The sequence below is a fragment of the Argopecten irradians genome, chromosome 2 (assembly GCF_041381155.1).
Source record: "Argopecten irradians isolate NY chromosome 2, Ai_NY, whole genome shotgun sequence".
In the NCBI taxonomy this organism is placed as follows: Eukaryota; Metazoa; Mollusca; class Bivalvia; order Pectinida; family Pectinidae; genus Argopecten; species Argopecten irradians.
The window spans coordinates 68,757,415-68,777,850 of NC_091135.1; the positions used below are offsets into that span (position 1 = coordinate 68,757,415).

Below are 20,436 nucleotides of genomic sequence, written 5' to 3' on the forward strand. Positions count from 1 at the left end.
CTATAAACATGCAAGTAAATTAATGGTAGATCGAATGAACATATCGCGATATATACAACTACAGCTCGTCTGTATGAAAACCTAATTTGAAGTTAGATACTATCAAACATTATCTAGAAAGTTAAACACCTCAAGACTGTCTCATAATGGAAGTCAAACGCTTAATAGATAAAGGACAGAGACATGTAACATTTATCATATAGAAAAAACAATCATTATGGTAATTATTCCTTGATGATAGATATGTTGGCAACATCTTCTTTAGATGAGAGAAAAAAATCATCGCCGAAATTTACAAGTCTTTCTGAATAAACATTTCGTTAGCTTTGAATGTGTAACTAATTTGTGCAGTTTTGCTTTGAAATAATGAGAAAATCGTATCCACTAAATGAATTACTACGTTTAAAGCTAGGTAATGAAAAACTTTTTTTTATATTCAGGCCTATGTACAGCCCTAGACGGTACCACATGTGTGTCACCTGGCACCACGAACCAGGAAGGATGTAAAGTCTACCTGTGTGACCTAGTTAACGACACTCTTACATACGGAATAGACCCCGCTTCTAGTAGGTGAACAATGTTGACAAACAAACAGGAGTGGTCTGAAAGTTCATTCTGAACAGACTACTGAACAATGTTGACAAACAAACAGGAGTGGTCTGAAAGTTCATTCTGAACAGACTGCTGAACAATGTTGACAAACAAACATAGGTGGTCTGAAAGTTCATTCTAAACAGACTGCTGAACAATGTTGACAAACAAACAGGAGTGGTCTAAAAGTTCATTCTGAACAGACTGCTGAACAATGTTGACAAACAAACAGGAGTGGTCTAAAAGTTCATTCTGAATAGACTGCTGAACAATGTTGACAAACAAACAGGAGTGGTCTGAAAGTTTGTTCTGAACAGACTGCTGAACAATGTTGACAAACAAACAGGAGTGGTCTGAAAGTTTATTCTGAACAGACTGCTGAACAATGTTGACAAACAAACAGGAGTGGTCTGAAAGTTCATTCTGAACAGACTGCTGAACAATGTTGACAAACAAACAGGAGTGGTCTGAAAATTCATTCTGAACAGACTGCTGAACAATGTTGACAAACAAACAGGAGTGGTCTAAAAGTTCATTCTGAACAGACTGCTGAACAATGTTGACAAACAAACAGGAGTGGTCTGAAAGTTCATTCTGAACAGACTGCTGAACAATGTTGACAAACAAACAGGAGTGGTCTAAAAGTTCATTCTGAACAGACTGCTGAACAATGTTGACAAACAAACAAGAGTGGTCTGAAAGTTCATTCTGAACAGACTGCTGAACAATGTTGACAAACAAACAGGAGTGGTCTAAAATTCATTCTGAACAGACTGCTGAACAATGTTGACAAACAAACAGGAGTGGTATGAAAGTTCATTCTGAACAGACTGCTGAACAATGTTGACAAACAAACAGGAGTGGTATGAAAGTTCATTCTGAACAGACTGCTGAACAATGTTGACAAACAAACAGGAGTGGTATGAAAGTTCATTCTGAACAGACTGCTGAACAATGTTGACAAACAAACAAGAGTGGTATGAAAGTTCATTCTGAACAGACTGCTGAACAATGTTGACAAACAAACAGGAGTGGTATGAAAGTTCATTCTGAACAGACTGCTGAACAATGTTGACAAACAAACAGGAGTGGTCTGAAAGTTCATTCTGAACAGACTGCTGAACAATGTTGACAAACAAACAGGAGTGGTCTAAAAGTTCATTCTGAACAGACTGCTGAACAATGTTGACAAACAAACAAGAGTGGTATGAAAGTTCATTCTGAACAGACTGCTGAACAATGTTGACAAACAAACAGGAGTGGTCTGAAAGTTCATTCTGAACAGACTGCTGAACAATGTTGACAAACAAACAAGAGTGGTCTGAAAATTCATTCTGAACAGACTGCTGAACAATGTTGACAAACAAACAGGAGTGGTCTAAAAGTTCATTCTGAACAGACTGCTGAACAATGTTGACAAACAAACAGGAGTGGTCTAAAAGTTCATTCTGAACAGACTGCTGAACAATGTTGACAAACAAACAGGAGTGGTCTGAAAGTTCATTCTGAACAGACTGCTGAACAATGTTGACAAACAAACAAGAGTGGTCTGAAAGTTCATTCTGAACAGACTGCTGAACAATGTTGACAAACAAACAGGAGTGGTCTAAAAGTTCATTCTGAACAGACTGCTGAACAATGTTGACAAACAAACAAGAGTGGTATGAAAGTTCATTCTGAACAGACTGCTGAACAATGTTGACAAACAAACAGGAGTGGTATGAAAGTTCATTCTGAACAGACTGCTGAACAATGTTGACAAACAAACAAGAGTGGTATGAAAGTTCATTCTGAACAGACTGCTGAACAATGTTGACAAACAAACAGGAGTGGTCTGAAAGTTCATTCTGAACAGACTGCTGAACAATGTTGACAAACAAACAAGAGTGGTCTGAAAGTTCATTCTGAACAGACTGCTGAACAATGTTGACAAACAAACAAGAGTGATATGAAAGTTCATTCTGAACAGATTGCTGAACAATGTTGACAAACAAACAAGAGTGGTCTGAAAGTTCATTCTGAACAGACTGCTGAACAATGTTGACAAACAAGAGTGGTCTGAAAGTTCATTCTGCTATACAACATGACTTAATTCTTTAGACATTTTCCGCAGCGGACTTTAATTGAAAGGAAGAGAGTTTGCTATAGATATATCATTCACCAATGTATGCTACTAAATAATCCTCTAGCACTTTAATTCATAAAGAAAATATCAAATCTATTATTATCACTAATCACTTGACTAAAATCCTGTCTGAACTACGTTTTCCCTATCCATTTAGATTGAAATATGGCGACATTTACTGTTCTTGGGATTGCAGGCACTTAAAAAATATCATTAAAAACAGTCCACAGTGAAAAAACAATATATATACAAGATTAATGAACGTTATATGCCAAGTTGATTGAATAAGTAAAATCATTGCCCAAACGCCGACATAGGGAAAAGTCACAAAACATCGCTTATTTAAGTACGACATATAATCAGATGTATCTGTATAGTGGGGTCATCAATTTGGACTAGTTGATTTACTGAACAATAATTATTTTTCTGTATTTTCATGCAAAACCCGATTTTCGGTTTGGCCTATTCTTTTTTGTCAACTGTAATCGTACGTTATTTTAGATGAATCTATGTCACATTTTTAGACCAATCTATGTCATATATTTAGACCAATCTATGTCACATTTTAGGACAATCTATGTCATATTTTTAAACCAATCTATGTCATATTTTAAACCAATCTATGTCACATTTTTAGACCATTCTATGTCATATCTTTAAACCAATCTATGTCACATTTTTAGACCAATCTATGTCACATTTTTAGACCATTCTATGTCATATCTTTAAACCAATCTATGTCACATTTTTAGACCATTCTATGTCATATCTTTAAACCAATCTATGTCACATTTCAGACCATTCTATGTCATATCTTTAGACCAATCTATGGCATATTTTTAGACCAATCTATGTCACATTTTTAAACCCATTCTGTGTCACATGTTTTTGAAGTCATTTATTATATAAATTTTGTGAGTTACAAAAATAAAATGACATTATCCTCCTAATTATTCCACAGGTCAATGTACTGCTATGGACGGTACCACGTGTGTGGCCCTAGGAAGTACTAACCAGGAGGGATGCGACATCTACCGGTGTGAATTCGTGGACGATAATCTGGACTACGTAATTGATGAATTAAGTAAGTCATAAAGTTAGGGATAATAAGGATAACTTGATATTAACAGTTACTTAAATGGTTATAAACAAAAACAAACTTTTTCATGATGCCATTATGAATTGGGGTAGATATGTGATTGTTTTTTTTTTTAATTTTTAATTATTGTCCATTGAAGGGTGCCGACATCCTAATGGAACGTGTTTACCAGAAGGCTACGAAGAGCGAAATAAGAAGACTTGCATCTTCACTTCGTGTATAAAACAAACAGAAATGGACGAATCAATTACCATGAGAGTACGCCATAGGCCTTATGGTACGTGAATGGTTAAATTTTTTCATCCAAAAATATTCAGAAGCGTGTTATATAGCTTTCTCCCATTTAAATCATCAATTGGGAAAATCTAAGCATATATATGGATAAATTTGTAATAGGATCAAAGATTGAATGGATTTGATTCCTTTTAAATAAGTTTTCAATCAAGGTTTTGTCACTTTATAAAGCATATCTCTGTCCAATCCGATTGTGTCCAGTTAAATACCTTAAGGAACGTTTTTTCTGATTGTGCCTAGCTAAAAACCTTGAGAAACGTTTTTTCTTGTTTAATGTAGCTAAAAACCTTGAGAAATGTCTGATTGTGACTAGTTAAATATCCTAATGAACGTTGTGTCTGATTTACAGGATGTTTACATTCGAATGGCACCTGTTTAGAAGAGAACTACATAGAGTGGAATATCAGAACCTGTGATTTAATAACATGTAGAAAGGAAGCTGATCCGAACGGCATGCTCCGAATGAATCTCCGCATCAGACAGCATGGTAGGTTTCCAACATATAGACTGCCTTACAATATCTACCAATAATAATCGACCTCATATTTTATAAAGTTTGATTTCAGAATCTACATTTCCTATATTAATGCATTATTCATTTTGTGTACTGCTTAGTGCATCCTGTCTTTCAGAATATACTATTTCCATATACATGTAGTAGTATCAATGCTATATTTTCCAGGCTGTATGCTGCCCAGTGGATCCTGCCTTGCTCCCAACATACCACTTTACAAGGACCTGGAACGTTGTTGCAGCCCAGTCTGTAGGAGATCTTTAGGGGGATTCATACTAAAACGAAACTATCAGGGTAAGTGCCTTGCTGACTAGTATGTTTGCTCTTTTAAAATCTACATGCGGTTTTTTAATCTTAGTGCTTTTATTTTGTTATATGTATTTTCATATATTATTTATTATCATATCATATTAAAAAATCAAACAGAATATCAAAATTCATAAAATGATAATGATAAAAACCTACAAATGTGTCTTCTAAATTGTTCCTCAGTCTGATATTTCGAAAATAGTGGCGTGTTTATGTCCTGCTATTCTAACATTAGTCTTCATTCAAGTGATGTACAGTTGTCCAGAACTACTCGAAAGGCGGTTGTTGTCTTATTGAAATATGAAATTCTGCCGCCAAATCTAAGTTCTAATTAGTTTTTACGTAATTTACGGCCAATGTTTAACAACTCTCCCAATGGAGTTTAGAACACGTAATCGTGAGGTGGGTTCTGGCCTCAGTTTCACGAACATTCCTTAATTTTAAGGAATTCCTTAACTTAAAAGTCTCCATTGGATACCATTAGAAATTCTAAGGCAGGTTCCATAACTTAAGGTGTTTTCTATAACTCGTGTAATGCTTTCCTATTGGGAATTTCAAGTTTAAGAAGTTCCTTAAAGTTAAGGAATGTTCATGAAACTGGGCCCAGAGGTAACAAGCAGAACTCCTTCGCCACCAATGACTACGGCCCCTTTAATGTTCAATAATCGATGATCTACAGCGAACCATGGGAATATTGGTGTAAACTGGTTATTGGTTTACAACAGGGTGTCCTCGGAACGGAAAATGTGAGTTGGTTGATACCGTAGTGGATGTGGGATGCATGAGATACATATGTAAAGTGTCAAACTTTGGATCGACAATGCAGTGGAAGCCAATAGGTAACGTATCACAAGAAAAAGTTGTCGGTAATTCCTCGTCATTACTTTATAGTTTGCTCGTATATTAGATACTTTATTTATATGCGGCTTAATCATGGGTTTGGACGTAGAATAGTGTACCTCACACATTTTATGTCAAAACTCAAATATTGTCTACGGAATGAAATGACAGCTACCTCTGCTCACAGTTACGGTTAGGTTTTTAATCTTTCCTTATTGGATTCCGTTTATAGAACAACACGAAAGCCACATAGATTAAAAGCATTGTCGACTTCAATTAATCAATTAAATAAATATTTATCTTTGGCTAAATCTTTGGCTGAATTTCGCATCGAAGGAAGCTAGTATTAGCTTGTGATGATGCCTCTTGATTGTCTTGGCTGATTGTAGCTGCGGATCCGGTGTGACGCATACAAGGCGGAAGCTTGAAAACTCGACGTTGCGGAACAACTTTGTCATCCAGCTGTTCCATTAATTTTGTTTCTCGTCGTATATAGGTGTCATAATTTTAAATATGATATAATAACCATTCAATAATTTTTATTTTCATAAATTATTTTAATGTTTACATATGGATTGAATGTATTTTTCTAATTTTCATAGCGGCTATGAAAATTAGAAAAATACATTCAATCCCTATATGTACAGATTTTCGACGGGCAGATATTGTAGTATATTATTACGATTTGTAAATAATATATTAAAATGTTGACTGAGTATATTATTACTATTTGTAACTGATATGTATAGATGTTGACATAGTATATTATTACTATTTGTAAATGATCTATTTAGTATTGACTTAGTATATTATTACTATTTGTAAATGACATATTTAGATATCGAGTTAGTATATTGTTACTATTTGTAAATGATATATATAGATGTTGATTTAGTATATTGTTACTATTTGTAAATGATATGTATAGATGTTGACATAGTATATTATTACTATTTGTAAATGACATATTTAGATATTGACTTAGCATATTGTTACTATTTGTAAATGATATGTATAGATGTTGATATTGTATATTATTACTATTTGTAACTGATGTATATAGATGTTGACATAGTATATTATTACTATTTGTAAATGACATATTTAGATATTGACTTAGCATATTGTTACTATTTGTAAATGATATGTATAGATGTTGACATAGTATATTATTACTATTTGTAAATGATCTATTTAGATATTGACTTAGTATATTATTACTATTTGTAAATGATATATTTAGATATTGACTTAGTATATTATTACTATTTGTAAATGATATATATAGATGTTGAATGCGTATATTATTACTATATGTAAATGATATATTTAGATATCGAGTTAGTATATTGTTACTATTTGTAAATGATATATATAGATGTTGATATTGTATATTATTACTATTTGTAAATGATGTATATAGATGTTGACATAGTATATTATTACTATTTGTAAATGACATGTTTAGATATTGACTTAGCATATTGTTACTATTTGTAAATGATATATATAGATGTTGAATGAGTATATTATTACTATATGTAAATGATATATTTAGATATCGAGTTAGTATATTGTTACTATTTGTAAATGATATATATAGATGTTGATATTGTATATTATTACTATTTGTAACTGATGTATATAGATGTTGACATAGTATATTATTACTATTTGTAAATGACATATTTAGATATTGACTTAGCATATTGTTACTATTTGTAAATGATATGTATAGATGTTGATATTGTATATTATTACTATTTGTAACTGATGTATATAGATGTTGACATAGTATATTATTACTATTTGTAAATGACATATTTAGATATTGACTTAGCATATTGTTACTATTTGTAAATGATATGTATAGATGTTGACATAGTATATTATTACTATTTGTAAATGATCTATTTAGATATTGACTTAGTATATTATTACTATTTGTAAATGATATATTTAGATATTGACTTAGTATATTATTACTATTTGTAAATGATATATATAGATGTTGAATGCGTATATTATTACTATATGTAAATGATATATATAGATGTTGACATAGTATATTATTACTATTTGTAAATGACATGTTTAGATATTGACTTAGCATATTGTTACTATTTGTAAATGATATATATAGATGTTGAATGAGTATATTATTACTATATGTAAATGATATATTTAGATATCGAGTTAGTATATTATTACTATTTGTAAATGATATATATATATGTTGACATAGTAAATTATTACTTTTTGTATATGATCAATTTATGAAATGATCTATTTAGATATCGACTAAGTATATTATTACAATATGTAAATGATCTATTTAGATTGTGACTTGGGTGATGGAACGTGTCATCGTAGAGAGGACACCGTACGCAACGAAACGTCATGTCTTGAAAAAGTATGCAGACCTTTCAAAGCTGATAACGGCACGTTTGTAACAAAAACCGTGGAAATCTATTATGGTAGGTCTTTTATTGATTATTTGCATTTTAGATCGATTTGGGTATGCCTTAATTTGCTTTTTCTTCATTATGCAAATAAATACATAGCCCCCCAAAAGTTGTGTTACTTATGTTAAAATTTGTTTTACAATTAATCTCTGAGAAAACTCTTGAAAAATAAATTAATAAGTTAGAGAAGATAAAATATACATACTGATGCCTATATCAACAAGGTTTACATATTTCTATATTTTATGTATAATTGTAAAATGTCCATCTGTAAAACAACTTTTCGGGGGCAGTGTATGATAAAAGTATTTATTCTTCGCGAGATTAAATAACGCATGATCAATCCCGGAATATACATTATAAATAGTAATTATTTGACACGTTTTCAGAACTTACTACGGAAACCTAAATTTCTCTTGTTTGTTATCCTAATAAGCAAATTCTGTCCGGTATAAAAATCGATTCTAGGATCTAGATGTGTAAACAAATAAGATTGAGTAAGTAAAATAGCTAATCAATTTCCTTGAATATATAAAATTGATGCAGTTATATCATTTAAAAAGGGCAACACAACATGGAATGTTTCGTTGAACTGTAAAGATAATAAAGGTTTGATAAGCTTATGTCTATTTCAGTACAAAAAGGTCATTGTTATTTTAGGGTGCCCTCACAATGGCGGATGTGAAGAAGATCAGTCTACCATACTGGACACACAGACCTGCACAACTAAACAATGCAGGTTATACAACAGAGGTCGGAAAATGGCCTGGATTCCAATTCAGCAAGGTAAAGTTTTTCATATATCCGGTACATTTTACGATAAAATAAAGCCTGTGTCGTTGCAACCAGATAAATATTCAAAATCATACGGTTTATTCTATAATTGTATGAGAAGAAGTAATACATGTGTTTGGGATTTACTTGTTGATGAGTAATATTTGTGGTCATTGTAAATGTGTGAAACGGGTTCATTGCTCAAGAAATTGAATGAATATTTACTTTTATCACTATGTAAGGTAACTCTTAATTGGATGTCTTGTTGATGGAGAGTGTCGCTAAATTTACAGGATGTGTTGTTGACGGAGAGTGTCGGTGAAACCGGAGGGGACTATAGTGTTTATACCCGTTCGTCTGGATTTCGTTAGCAGATGATAACTTGAGAATGAAATGATGGATTTTGATTAAACTTCACACAATGGTTGCATATTGAAAAATACAGCTTATGATTGAATTTTGTAAACAGACGATAATTTGAACAAACATCAACTGATTTTGATCAAACTTCATGCAATGGTAGCATATGAAAGAAAACAGCTTGGGATGAACTTGGCGTCAAAATGTCTACTACAAAGGTCACTTTTACTAAAAAGAGATTGTTTCAGAAAGTTTAGTTTACGGACAATAACTTGAGAACACATCAACAGAATGTGTTAAAACTTCATACAATGATAACATAACTAATCAATAATAACTTGTCACAGATCAGAAACTGTAATTGACGGCAGAGGACGTGTGTTGCTTGCAATACTTACCGTAAGCTTGTTTTACATTATGTGTTGTTGATGGAGAGTGTCGCTTATTTTACAGGATATGATGTTGATGATGAAGAGTGTCGCTTATTTTACAGGATGTGTTGTTGATGAAGAGTGTCGCTTATTTTACAGGATGTGTTGTTGATGAAGAGTGTCGCTTATTTTACAGGATGTGTTGTTGATGAAGAGTGTCGCTTATTTTACAGGATGTGTTGTTGATGAAGAGTGTCGCTTATTTTACAGGATGTGTTGTTGATGGAGAGTGTCGCTTATTTTACAGGATATGATGTTGATGATGAAGAGTGTCGCTTATTTTACAGGATGTGTTGTTGATGAAGAGTGTCGCTTATTTTACAGGATGTGTTGTTGATGAAGAGTGTCGCTTATTTTACAGGATGTGTTGTTGATGGAGAGTGTCGCTTATTTTACAGGATATGATGTTGATGGAGAGTGTCGCTTATTTTACAGGATGTGTTGTTGATGAAGAGTGTCGCTTATTTTACAGGATGTGTTGTTGATGGAGAGTGTCGCTTATTTTACAGGATGTGTTGTTGATGATGAAGAGTGTCGCTTATTTTACAGGATGTGTTGTTGATGGAGAGTGTCGCTTATTTTACAGGATGTGTTGTTGATGATGAAGAGTGTCGCTTATTTTACAGGATGTGTTGTTGATGAAGAGTGTCGCTTATTTTACAGGATGTGTTGTTGATGGAGAGTGTCGCTTATTTTACAGGATGTGTTGTTGATGAAGAGTGGTTTTTTTTTATTTTGCAGTATGTGTTGTTGAAAACGAGTTGCTTATTTTGCAGGATGTGTTGTTGAAGGCGAATGCAAAAATGACACCAACGTTTGGCATGAAAATACAGAGTTCATGTGTGTTGAGAAACGTTGTAACGTAGAGGGTAACAAGAATGGAGGTTTCAAGTGGGACACGGAAATCGTCCATCAAGGTATATAAACACATATATGTTTCTCCAACAGTCGTTAGCCAAGATCTACACTGACTATGTTAAACATTTATTCATCAATCAATTGTTTTATCCTACACGTTTCTGTTTTCTCAGGGTGTCGTTACAATGACACATGTTACTACAATGGAGATACCTGGATGGAAGAGAGCTGCTTCACTAAAAACTGTACAGTCAGTGAGACGACTAACGGAGGAAGTGTAAGAACAGATACCGTGAGTGGGGGTACGTATCTACAAAACGTGGCTTGATTTGTAATTCATTTAACGCCCTATTCACAGCCAGAGTCATATAAACACGTGAGAACAACATTCATGACGAATACAGGGTAAGCAACTCTTCACATCAAAGAAAGTAGTATACGTTTATTTCTTATACTCAGCGTTTTGTAGTACAGTTCCTCAAAAATACCGAGGACTATCATCTAAATACATCGGTTTACTGTCATTGAAGAGAATCCGTTTGTACGAGAAATGCTGATTAAGTTGTGAGTTATGTATCAGTAAGACACCAGTGTATTATTGAAATATGGGTATGACGAGACGTGTCAGAAATAGTAAATATTACCTTTTTATAATATTAAAATTTCTTATTGATTTTTACGATAGGAATTGTGCAATCGATCACGCCTTTAAAAACTGCCTTCTTATTCCATTCACCCCATTCTATACCAATTATTCCCTGATGTTTTTAGTTGACCACCTTTATGTTTGTAGTGTGTAAAGCAGCAGACGGTTCCTGTGTGCCGTATGGGGGAGACGTTATCCAGGAGGACGGGGCGATGTGTGTCTGTAGTCAGACTGTCTCGCCTTCAGGCTATCTCATTGGTCAGACCACATGTCCAGTTCCAGCAAAATAGAACATCATCCACAAACAGTTAATAAATCATAATTCACGTACTTATTGGTTACTGTTTTTCTTTAATTGATTTTTATTCACATATTTAAATTACATTTCTAGAATGTAGAGTTATATATGATTCTTTCACGGACGGCACAAATGGAACATTTACTGATTAAATAAAGCCCTAGTCAAGCTGGAAATGTTATGAAACATCCAGTGTTTGAAGATATTCGGAACACTTTCAAATAATTCTTAAATCATTGGCAATAATCATGATTTCGAGTTGAATTAAACACGTTTATCTTTGACATCAAGCTTCCAGTCGCCACTTGTTAATTCTTCACTATCATTTCGAACATATTGGTTTTAAATCCACTTTGAGACCCAATACGATCCACAGCATATATACGAAAACTACGTTTATGGACCTTCACTTGATATATTGAATATCAATTTTTGGCATAAATTATGTCAACTTTGCAAGAGCAAACTTAAAATATCGTAATTTAAAAGTCGACATGTTAAGATTATATCTCAAGTTATTATTTGAATTTAAACAAGAAATGCAGGATATTGTAAGTCGAGGTAGATGTGAAGTCGATAAACTTAATTCGATGTTATCTATCAATAATTCAATTTTGCTTGTTACGAGCATTTTCATTGGCTTAAAAATTTACTTTATCAGCCCATAAAGGAAAAAATGGCGTCGCCGTTTATAACGTTGCTTCTGATTGGCTAAGATGACGGCGTAATGATTTCATAGACAAAAGAGTCCCAAAATGATTTTTGAATATTGAAGAGATTATCTTTAGTAAATTGAATTATAAGGATTAATTTGAATATATTTTTTATGTTATGGAGATATAACACAAAAATCTGAGTGTACTCTCATCATAAACCGCTTCTCGGTTTATTTAGAGTACACTCAGATTTTTGTGTTATATCTCCATAACATAAAAAATATATTCAAGTTAATCCTTAAATATTGCAATATATTTTTTTATTATTTTTCTGGATTTTTGTCACATCTCATTGGTCAAAAACATGCCACGTGATCGCCGATAAACCTATATTGCAAGATTTTTCCGGAAGTAGTTTATAGAAAAAAGTATATTGCATGGTTATTTTTTAGATAACGTTATCGTCTCCGTTACCAAAACGCTTCGTGTTCCTGGCGCTTTGAAACAAACGCTTTGATGACCTGAATTTGAAGCGTAACCACAAAATGTGACAGACGACGTTGATTGTTTCGGTTTCTAACAAAGATGATGATGACTTCCAGCTGAACTAGGCAGTTTAAACTTTTAAATTTCCAACATAAACACGGTAGAAGAGTAGGAAATAATCGCATAACATTCATTAAGCGTCTGGAGCCGTTGAATAGTGAATACGTTTGATATTTATTTTTAAAATTCCACCTAGGCTACTTACAACATTAGGCCTAGGCTAATCCTACTGTATGTATACGATTTTTATTTTACGGAATGGAGTACTTAGCATAAGATAATGTACATGTATCTTAATGTCAATCTGAATCTGTGAAATATATGTTTGACGTGGAAGTATATTATTTCAACGGAGAACAAACTATACATTTAATTGACTGTGTCCTTAAGACATGGAGCTACATGTATAATGGAGTACATGGACATGTATGCAATTTACAAACACGCATGTACCGGGTTCATGTAATAAAGATTTGAAGTGCTTCAATTGATACTGTTTTCATATATTGTTTTTTAATTATACTTGTTACAAAATTATAGGATTATAACTGTCATCAAGAAAGCAGAATTTACAATGCGATGCTCATTTAATTTCACAATCGTTTCAAAATGTAAAAAATCCAGAAAAATAATAAAACAAATATAGCATTTTGATTTCGGTCATTACATGGTTATATCGATCACAGAAAAAATATCGACCTCGGACTGCGTCCTCGGTCAATATTCTTTTCTTTGGTCGATATAACCATGTATCGACCTCATCAAAATGTTATATTTCTATAATATTTTACTTGCAAAAATAAAAACATGATTGAAATATTGAAATGTTATATCGATAAGTATTAATCGACTTGTTGCGGTGAATATGGTACCATCGAAAAGCATGTCGAGAAACTGTGTTGTTTCTTACTTTTATCACTTGGATATCAAAAGTAAAGACACGAAGGACGATGTAGTTAGAAGGTTAACTAATAAAAAGACCAGAATGTACATTTCCGGACGGAGACAGGGCACTTTATATAAAGGCTTGGTCACCTTTTGATATGGTGTCATTTGAATGAGAGCCATAGGACGGTCGCCATATTGGAGTCCATGATAGCCGTGATAGTAATATCCATGATATTAAAGTTGTATTGCTGCTAATTTCACTGTAACGATATGTAACTTAAACATTTGATATTTAAACATTGATATGTAACTTGATGATTTAGCTCCCCAAAAGCATATGTCGGCCTAAAAGAGAGCCGAAATCTAGGAATCATATATTCCTGGTTTTGAATAAAGCGCCTTCAATCACCGCCATGTTCAGTGACTTCGGGTTTTGTCGGATTCCTAATCGTATCACGTGACTGACGTTCGACACGACCTGCACGTGGTCAGCCAGGTAACTAGCGTAAGCACACATGTGTTTGTTTACGTTTTCCTTCTGGCCTATATGAGCAAATCATGCTAGTATATGTCCACAGATTGAGTATTTGAAACATCCAATTTACACATTACCGTAAAATGTTGTGTGTATCAAATATTGTTATGTGCGAGCATTATTTTCTTTGTAGATAGAGTCTGATGAGGTCGACCACATATTTTGTTTATGAAAAATTGTTGATATATTCTCTTGGTCTCACAACTCTCGTTTTACTTCGAGATTGTCGCGACGATGTTCGGAAGAGTTCGGAATGATTCGGCATCTTTCGAGCCTATTTTTCACGTGTACACGTTAAAAAGATTTTTTTATTTTTATAATTTAAGATACTTCCAGTGCTGCAACTTTATAAAAAGTGGTAAAATTAGAAAGTTTAAACCTCAGACAGTGTAAAATAGCGTAAAGGAAAGCAGAAATTACGAAAGTAGCTTTAGATGGTTAATGGGTAGCAGTTTATCTTAGATGCCTTAATTTTAGTGGAAACTTGGCTATCTTAAGAAGGTGTCAGATGGGGTTAAAGATTAAAAAAAGGTAGATTGATAAAGGGTGGTGTTTATAAGAATTGGTTATATGGCGAAGTGTTTTATATTACAACCAATGGGTTGTTTTGGGGAGACTGTTGGTTAATATGTAAAATCACCTACAAGTCTGTCCTACTAAAGCAGAGGTTTGTATACAAATCACGTTGGATAGAAATAAAGGAAGAATAGCATCATAATAAAATTTACTGACCTCTTATAAAGTGTTAGGGGGGTCACCACGTGACGGCTCTCCGCCAATCATTTGAGGACATTTCTGTCCAAGGTGCTATAAGAATTCACAGAATGATGTTACTATTGTGAAAACATTATGTTTAATTACAACTGGTACAACAACACCACCTGTTGCTGTATATAACCCAATTTTCACCTGTGTGTTAGTACTGTACAAATCAGTACATGTAGCAACAGTCCACTGACGCGCTGGACAAGTGATTTTTGTTCGACATAGTTGCTTGGACTGTCTTAAAGTTGTATGGTCTATCACTTTCGCTCTTTTTGTCATAGTAAAAACTGTATAAGTGTTATACACATTTTTCTCCGTCTGTCCGAGGTTTAAACTTTCTACTTTTACCACTTTTTATTAAGTTGCAGCACTTGAAGTATTTTAATTATAGAAGTGAAAAAATTTTTTAACGTGTACACGTGAAAAATAGACTCGAAAGATGCCGAATCATTCCGAACTCTTTCGAACATCGTCGCGACAATCTCGAAGTAACACGAGAGTTGTGAAACCATGAGAGATGTCAACAATTTTCGTAAACAAAAGACGTGGTCGACCTCAGCAGACTCAATTTACAAAGAAAAATTAATTCTCGCACATTACAATTTTTAATACACACAATATTGAATTATGGCAATGTGTGAATTAGATGTTTCAAATACTCGCTCTGTGGACATAAACCAGCACGATTTGCTCATATTAGCCAGAAGGAAAACGTAAACAAACACATGTGCGCTTACGCTAGTTACCTGGATCACCACGTGCAGGACGTGTGGACGTCAGTCACGTGATACGATTCGGAATTCCGACAAAACCCGAAGGTACTGAATATGGCGGAGATTGAAGACGTTTTATTCAAAACCAGGAATATATGATCCCTAGATTTAGGCTCTTTTATAGACTGACATATGGTTTTGGGGAGCTAAATCATCAAGGTACATATTCAAATGTCGAATGTTAAAACGACATATCGTTACAGTGAAAATTACAAGAAATACAATTTTAATTACTTCGACTCAGAAAATGTCGACTTATTTCATATCAACAAATTCTTTTATTACACACAAAAGCACATATCAACGTATTATAAAACATGGTAAGCCTATATAAATCTTCTCCGTAGTTGTGCAAATACATATATCAACTAAATAAATTATTTTTATTAGTTTTAGTTGACTCATAAGTGGTTAGATAACTATTATTATAAAGGAGTAAATATCAGACCGAAATATATGTTCGATGAAGGTTAAGGCGTACATAATGTATATTCAGTATTGTTCGATGTGTCAGAATCATAACTCAGAGTCAACTTCGCTATTGAAATTTTAATATTTTCACAGCTGATATGATGGCCTGTTTTATCCACAAGTCAGAGTCAGCTCCCAATCCGCTTCTGTGAAAAACAGTACATTGAATGCTTAGATCAGGTTAAAAGTTTTGTATTACTACGTTTGTTTATATGTGAAATTGACACTCATTGAATCCTACCTATTCCATTTTACAGCACACGTACGCAGACGATATTCCCGTCTTCTCGTTATTTGTGATACCCGGTCACGTGGACAAAACAATCCAACACAGTTTGTCGATCAACTTTTCGGCGGTACCATATGTATATTAATCCTTATCGATATGACATTTCGGGTGTGTTCCACATCTTAAAGTTTTCCATATTTCAAATATAACGATAAATTTCTGTATTAATAGACAATGTCGACATTCTGTATTTTTTGTTTATGACTACATTATGATATTGTGGTAATTGTGATATTACCTTAAAGCTGAAAATGCAAGTTAAAAAACATGCATTTGAAAAAAACACATTGAAATATTTTTTCGAAAATTATTTTTGAGAATCCCCTTATTATGACAGTGTCGTATCCAAGGAAGTGGCAGTCATTTTCTTTTAGCGCTGCTTAGTAATTATAAACTTCACTGGCCAACCCCCTATATAAAGCACGGGACTTGACACACGTGAGTAAAATAACTCACGAGCATGCGCATGCAACCACTAAATACTTACACTCAGTCCGTCGGATGGGACTTAAAGACTATGTCCCGTGTGAGGATGCCCAGCCTCGCACGATAAAAACCCCTCGTAGTGGAGCAGATAAGTGCAGAAATATGGCCAAATTGTGCACATTAAGATAAAAGTATGAAACTCGGTGGTGTACTAGTAGGTGTGACAACGCCGGCCCAGAGGATAGGTATAGGTATATGTTATACATTAGATATTTTACACAGATAATTAGAAGGGCTTCAAAATTATATAATCTATATACAAAATTTAAATGCTAAGCTCTTCCCTTTGCGCCTGCTCTTGATGGGTTAGGCTTGTTACTGACAGATATATAGGTATAACAGACGACTCCTTTCACTCTATACTTTCTCTTCATATTTTACTCTTCCTACTTCTTTTCCTGTCTTTTCTTGTACCATGAAACGTTTAGATGACGTTACGTTAAACTAACTCAACTCAACACACGTGCGTCATTCTAAACATATCTTGTCTCAGATACACATGCCCCGATTTATAAACATAAACCGAAATAAACACTGTATTCACCTGACAAGGTTTTCTTGGAGTAATACATGACTGTGTTGTCAGCTTTATCCCAAAATTTGTCCAATATGAGCTCATAAAACACTTAATATACACTAGGTTTTACACGTACATCGACACGTGTGTATCCTTGATATTTGTCGCTCGTACATGGTCAGTTCAGTGCATTGAGTACGATAATATATATACGTGGAGATACGTGGACGGATTATTGTTTGGATTTCTATTCACTTGTGTTGAAATTTTATTTTGACAAACATCTAAATGACAGTTTAGAGGAGTTAACATGTTTTCTTGCTAAAACAAGCCCCATATAGTTTTACAGGTGAGGGCTTTGTCAACCTATTTGTAGGTGAGTACATGACTGAGCGCACGTGTGTCGATTCACGGGCTTTATGTACGTAGGAGTCGGTGAGTCGTCGGAATGTAAAACAAAAATGGCTGTCCTCAACAGGGAATGTCTCATAAACGATTCTTGAAATACAGGTATACTTATTTAATAAAAATCATTTTAATAATTTTTAACTTGCATTGTCAGCTTTAACATGCAGGTATTCAAATGATGCTTTGTTTATTCATATGGTGTCAAACAGAGTTTTGTCGAATAAAATTACATTAACACAACAAGCGAGAATCCATATATGTAACATATATCATCAGTATTTTCATTGATATAGAACTTCGTTTTCAAACGCAGCGTTTGTTAGGAAATCAGTTTGGGTTAGTCTGATGTTCAACATTTTATTCCGGAGGCTTTAGCATAAAATTGTGCACTTTGTGATACAAGTATGAAATTTGGTACACCGTTACTATGACCTAATACAAGGTATTTGAGAACGAGACCCCAAGCGGATCTTGCTACTGACGGCCATGGCGCCCATTTTTCAAAATGGCCGCCATAAAAATATTTAAAGGCGAATGTCTTGAAAACCAAATGATGAAGAGTCCTATTTTTTTTCTATACTTATATTTTCAGGGTTACTGAATAAAAAGATAAACATTAGAAATTGGTAAAAGACGTCGGCCATCTTGTTTTTTCAAAATGGCCGACATTGAAATGTTAATATTCTAATATCTTGAAAACTTATCGATGTATCGAAAACGTATACCTTAATATCTGCTATTTGGATTAGACATAGACAACTTCAGACTCATTTTTTTCCTCTGACCCATGCATGATTTATTTTTCAAGTAAAGACACTAATCGATGTACTGTATTATATGAAAGCTGAATGTATTTCGTCAAAAAAAACAAATGGATTCAAAAATATTACTCCCGAAAAATTATATATATCTGTGATATGCCGGTTCTCATAACTTGGTATATAGAATTAAATCCGCCAAATCACAGTAGAATTAAATGACAATAAATATGTATAAATAATACAAAAATACTGGCAATGGTATTAAATTATATTAAGTCAAACGATCGATTGAAGACATAACACAATTGGTAGATGCATTCACATATGTGCAATAAATTCAGTTTATAATCATACCTTAATTCGTATGTGCAGGTTTTATGAAAAAGTCAGAATTTTGTAAAGAGGATTTGACCAGTAGACATTAGACGACCCGAGTCGGGTGTTGGATAACATAATCAAGAACAGAGTTTCTCGATATGCTTTTCTATGGTAACATATATATTAACCGCAACAAGTCGATTAATACTTATTGATATAACATTTCAACATTTCAATCATGTTTTTATTTCTGCGAGTAAAATATAACAATAAATTGCAGTATTAATAGACAACATCGAATTAAGTTTATCGACTTCACATCTAGCTCGACTTTCAATATCAAAAACACTATCTACAACAGATGAAAAATATCACATCAAAACATTATATATACCAGATGTAGAAGATCACATCAAAAACAATGTCTACTACAGATGTAAAAGATCAACATTAACTAACCCTGGTGATGTGATGCTAAGAAAGACAGTGGCGTGTCGATGCATTGACAAAAGTTTGGTCAAATGTCAGTGACTTGTACATACATGTATAATGAAATCCGCAGATAGAAAAACACCAAAGAAATGCGATACAATTGATATGACGGGTATCCCATAACCCGATTTATTTCTATTGTTAATTGAGATAGATAAAAAGAACAAATGTTACAAACAGAAGAATGTCTGTGTGTATGCCATTGTAACAAGATTAAATCCTTGGGGATAAGTATCGTGCTGACAACCTCGATATCTTCACATGTTATACCACTGTCAACATGAATGCTTTTACACTGACTCTCGTGGTTTTGACTTGTCCTGCAATATTTGCTGCTAATGAAGAATGTTCATCAAAAGGTAGGTTTTCCGTATTAATGACACGGAGGGCGTTTTTCGCGATATTTCGAAACATTATGGGTTTTTTTTTTCTACTGACGCAAAAATGGTTTATTGTTTTACAATTCGGTGAAATTTTCTAACCAGATTTATAATTACGTTTTTGTTTTGTATATCCTTATTTCACTTATAAGATATAAAATAATCAAAATAGTTGTAAAATAAACAAGTTCATTATATCATAGCAATTAATTCGGTCAATCAGTCGTTTTCCAATTTGGACATTTGATTACATGGTAGTTAAAATGGCGTTATTCTTGATATTTGAGCAAATTTTGAACACTAGTATCGAAGATTAATTATTATATTCTAATATATAATTGATGAACTGGAAAACGCTCTCTTGTTTTTGGTGATTCTGTAATTTCACAGTGTCTCCTATATAATGTCCTCTTTACCAATATCTTATAAGTGACGACGTCATTACAACGTCAATGTTTTTCTGCACAATCGAAATATTTGTTTTGATGCTCGTGAATGTCAAAAGTAATAATACTTTGAATGTGTAACATGATTCATGGGATAACCT

General features: G+C 33.4%; 1 protein-coding gene across 1 annotated transcript; it reads left to right on the top strand.

The window, feature by feature from the left end:
• Positions 1-410: 410 nt before the first annotated feature.
• Positions 411-11,616, top strand: LOC138317069 (uncharacterized). The gene is made up of 11 exons (XM_069258690.1): positions 411-566; positions 3,678-3,800; positions 3,955-4,092; positions 4,459-4,596; positions 4,792-4,917; positions 5,658-5,771; positions 8,112-8,249; positions 8,898-9,023; positions 10,579-10,719; positions 10,834-10,962; positions 11,454-11,616. The coding sequence occupies exons 1-11, from the start codon at positions 416-418 to the stop codon at positions 11,594-11,596; spliced, it is 1,467 nt and encodes a 488-aa protein (XP_069114791.1). The 5' UTR covers positions 411-415; the 3' UTR covers positions 11,597-11,616.
• The last annotated feature ends 8,820 nt before the right edge of the window (positions 11,617-20,436 follow it).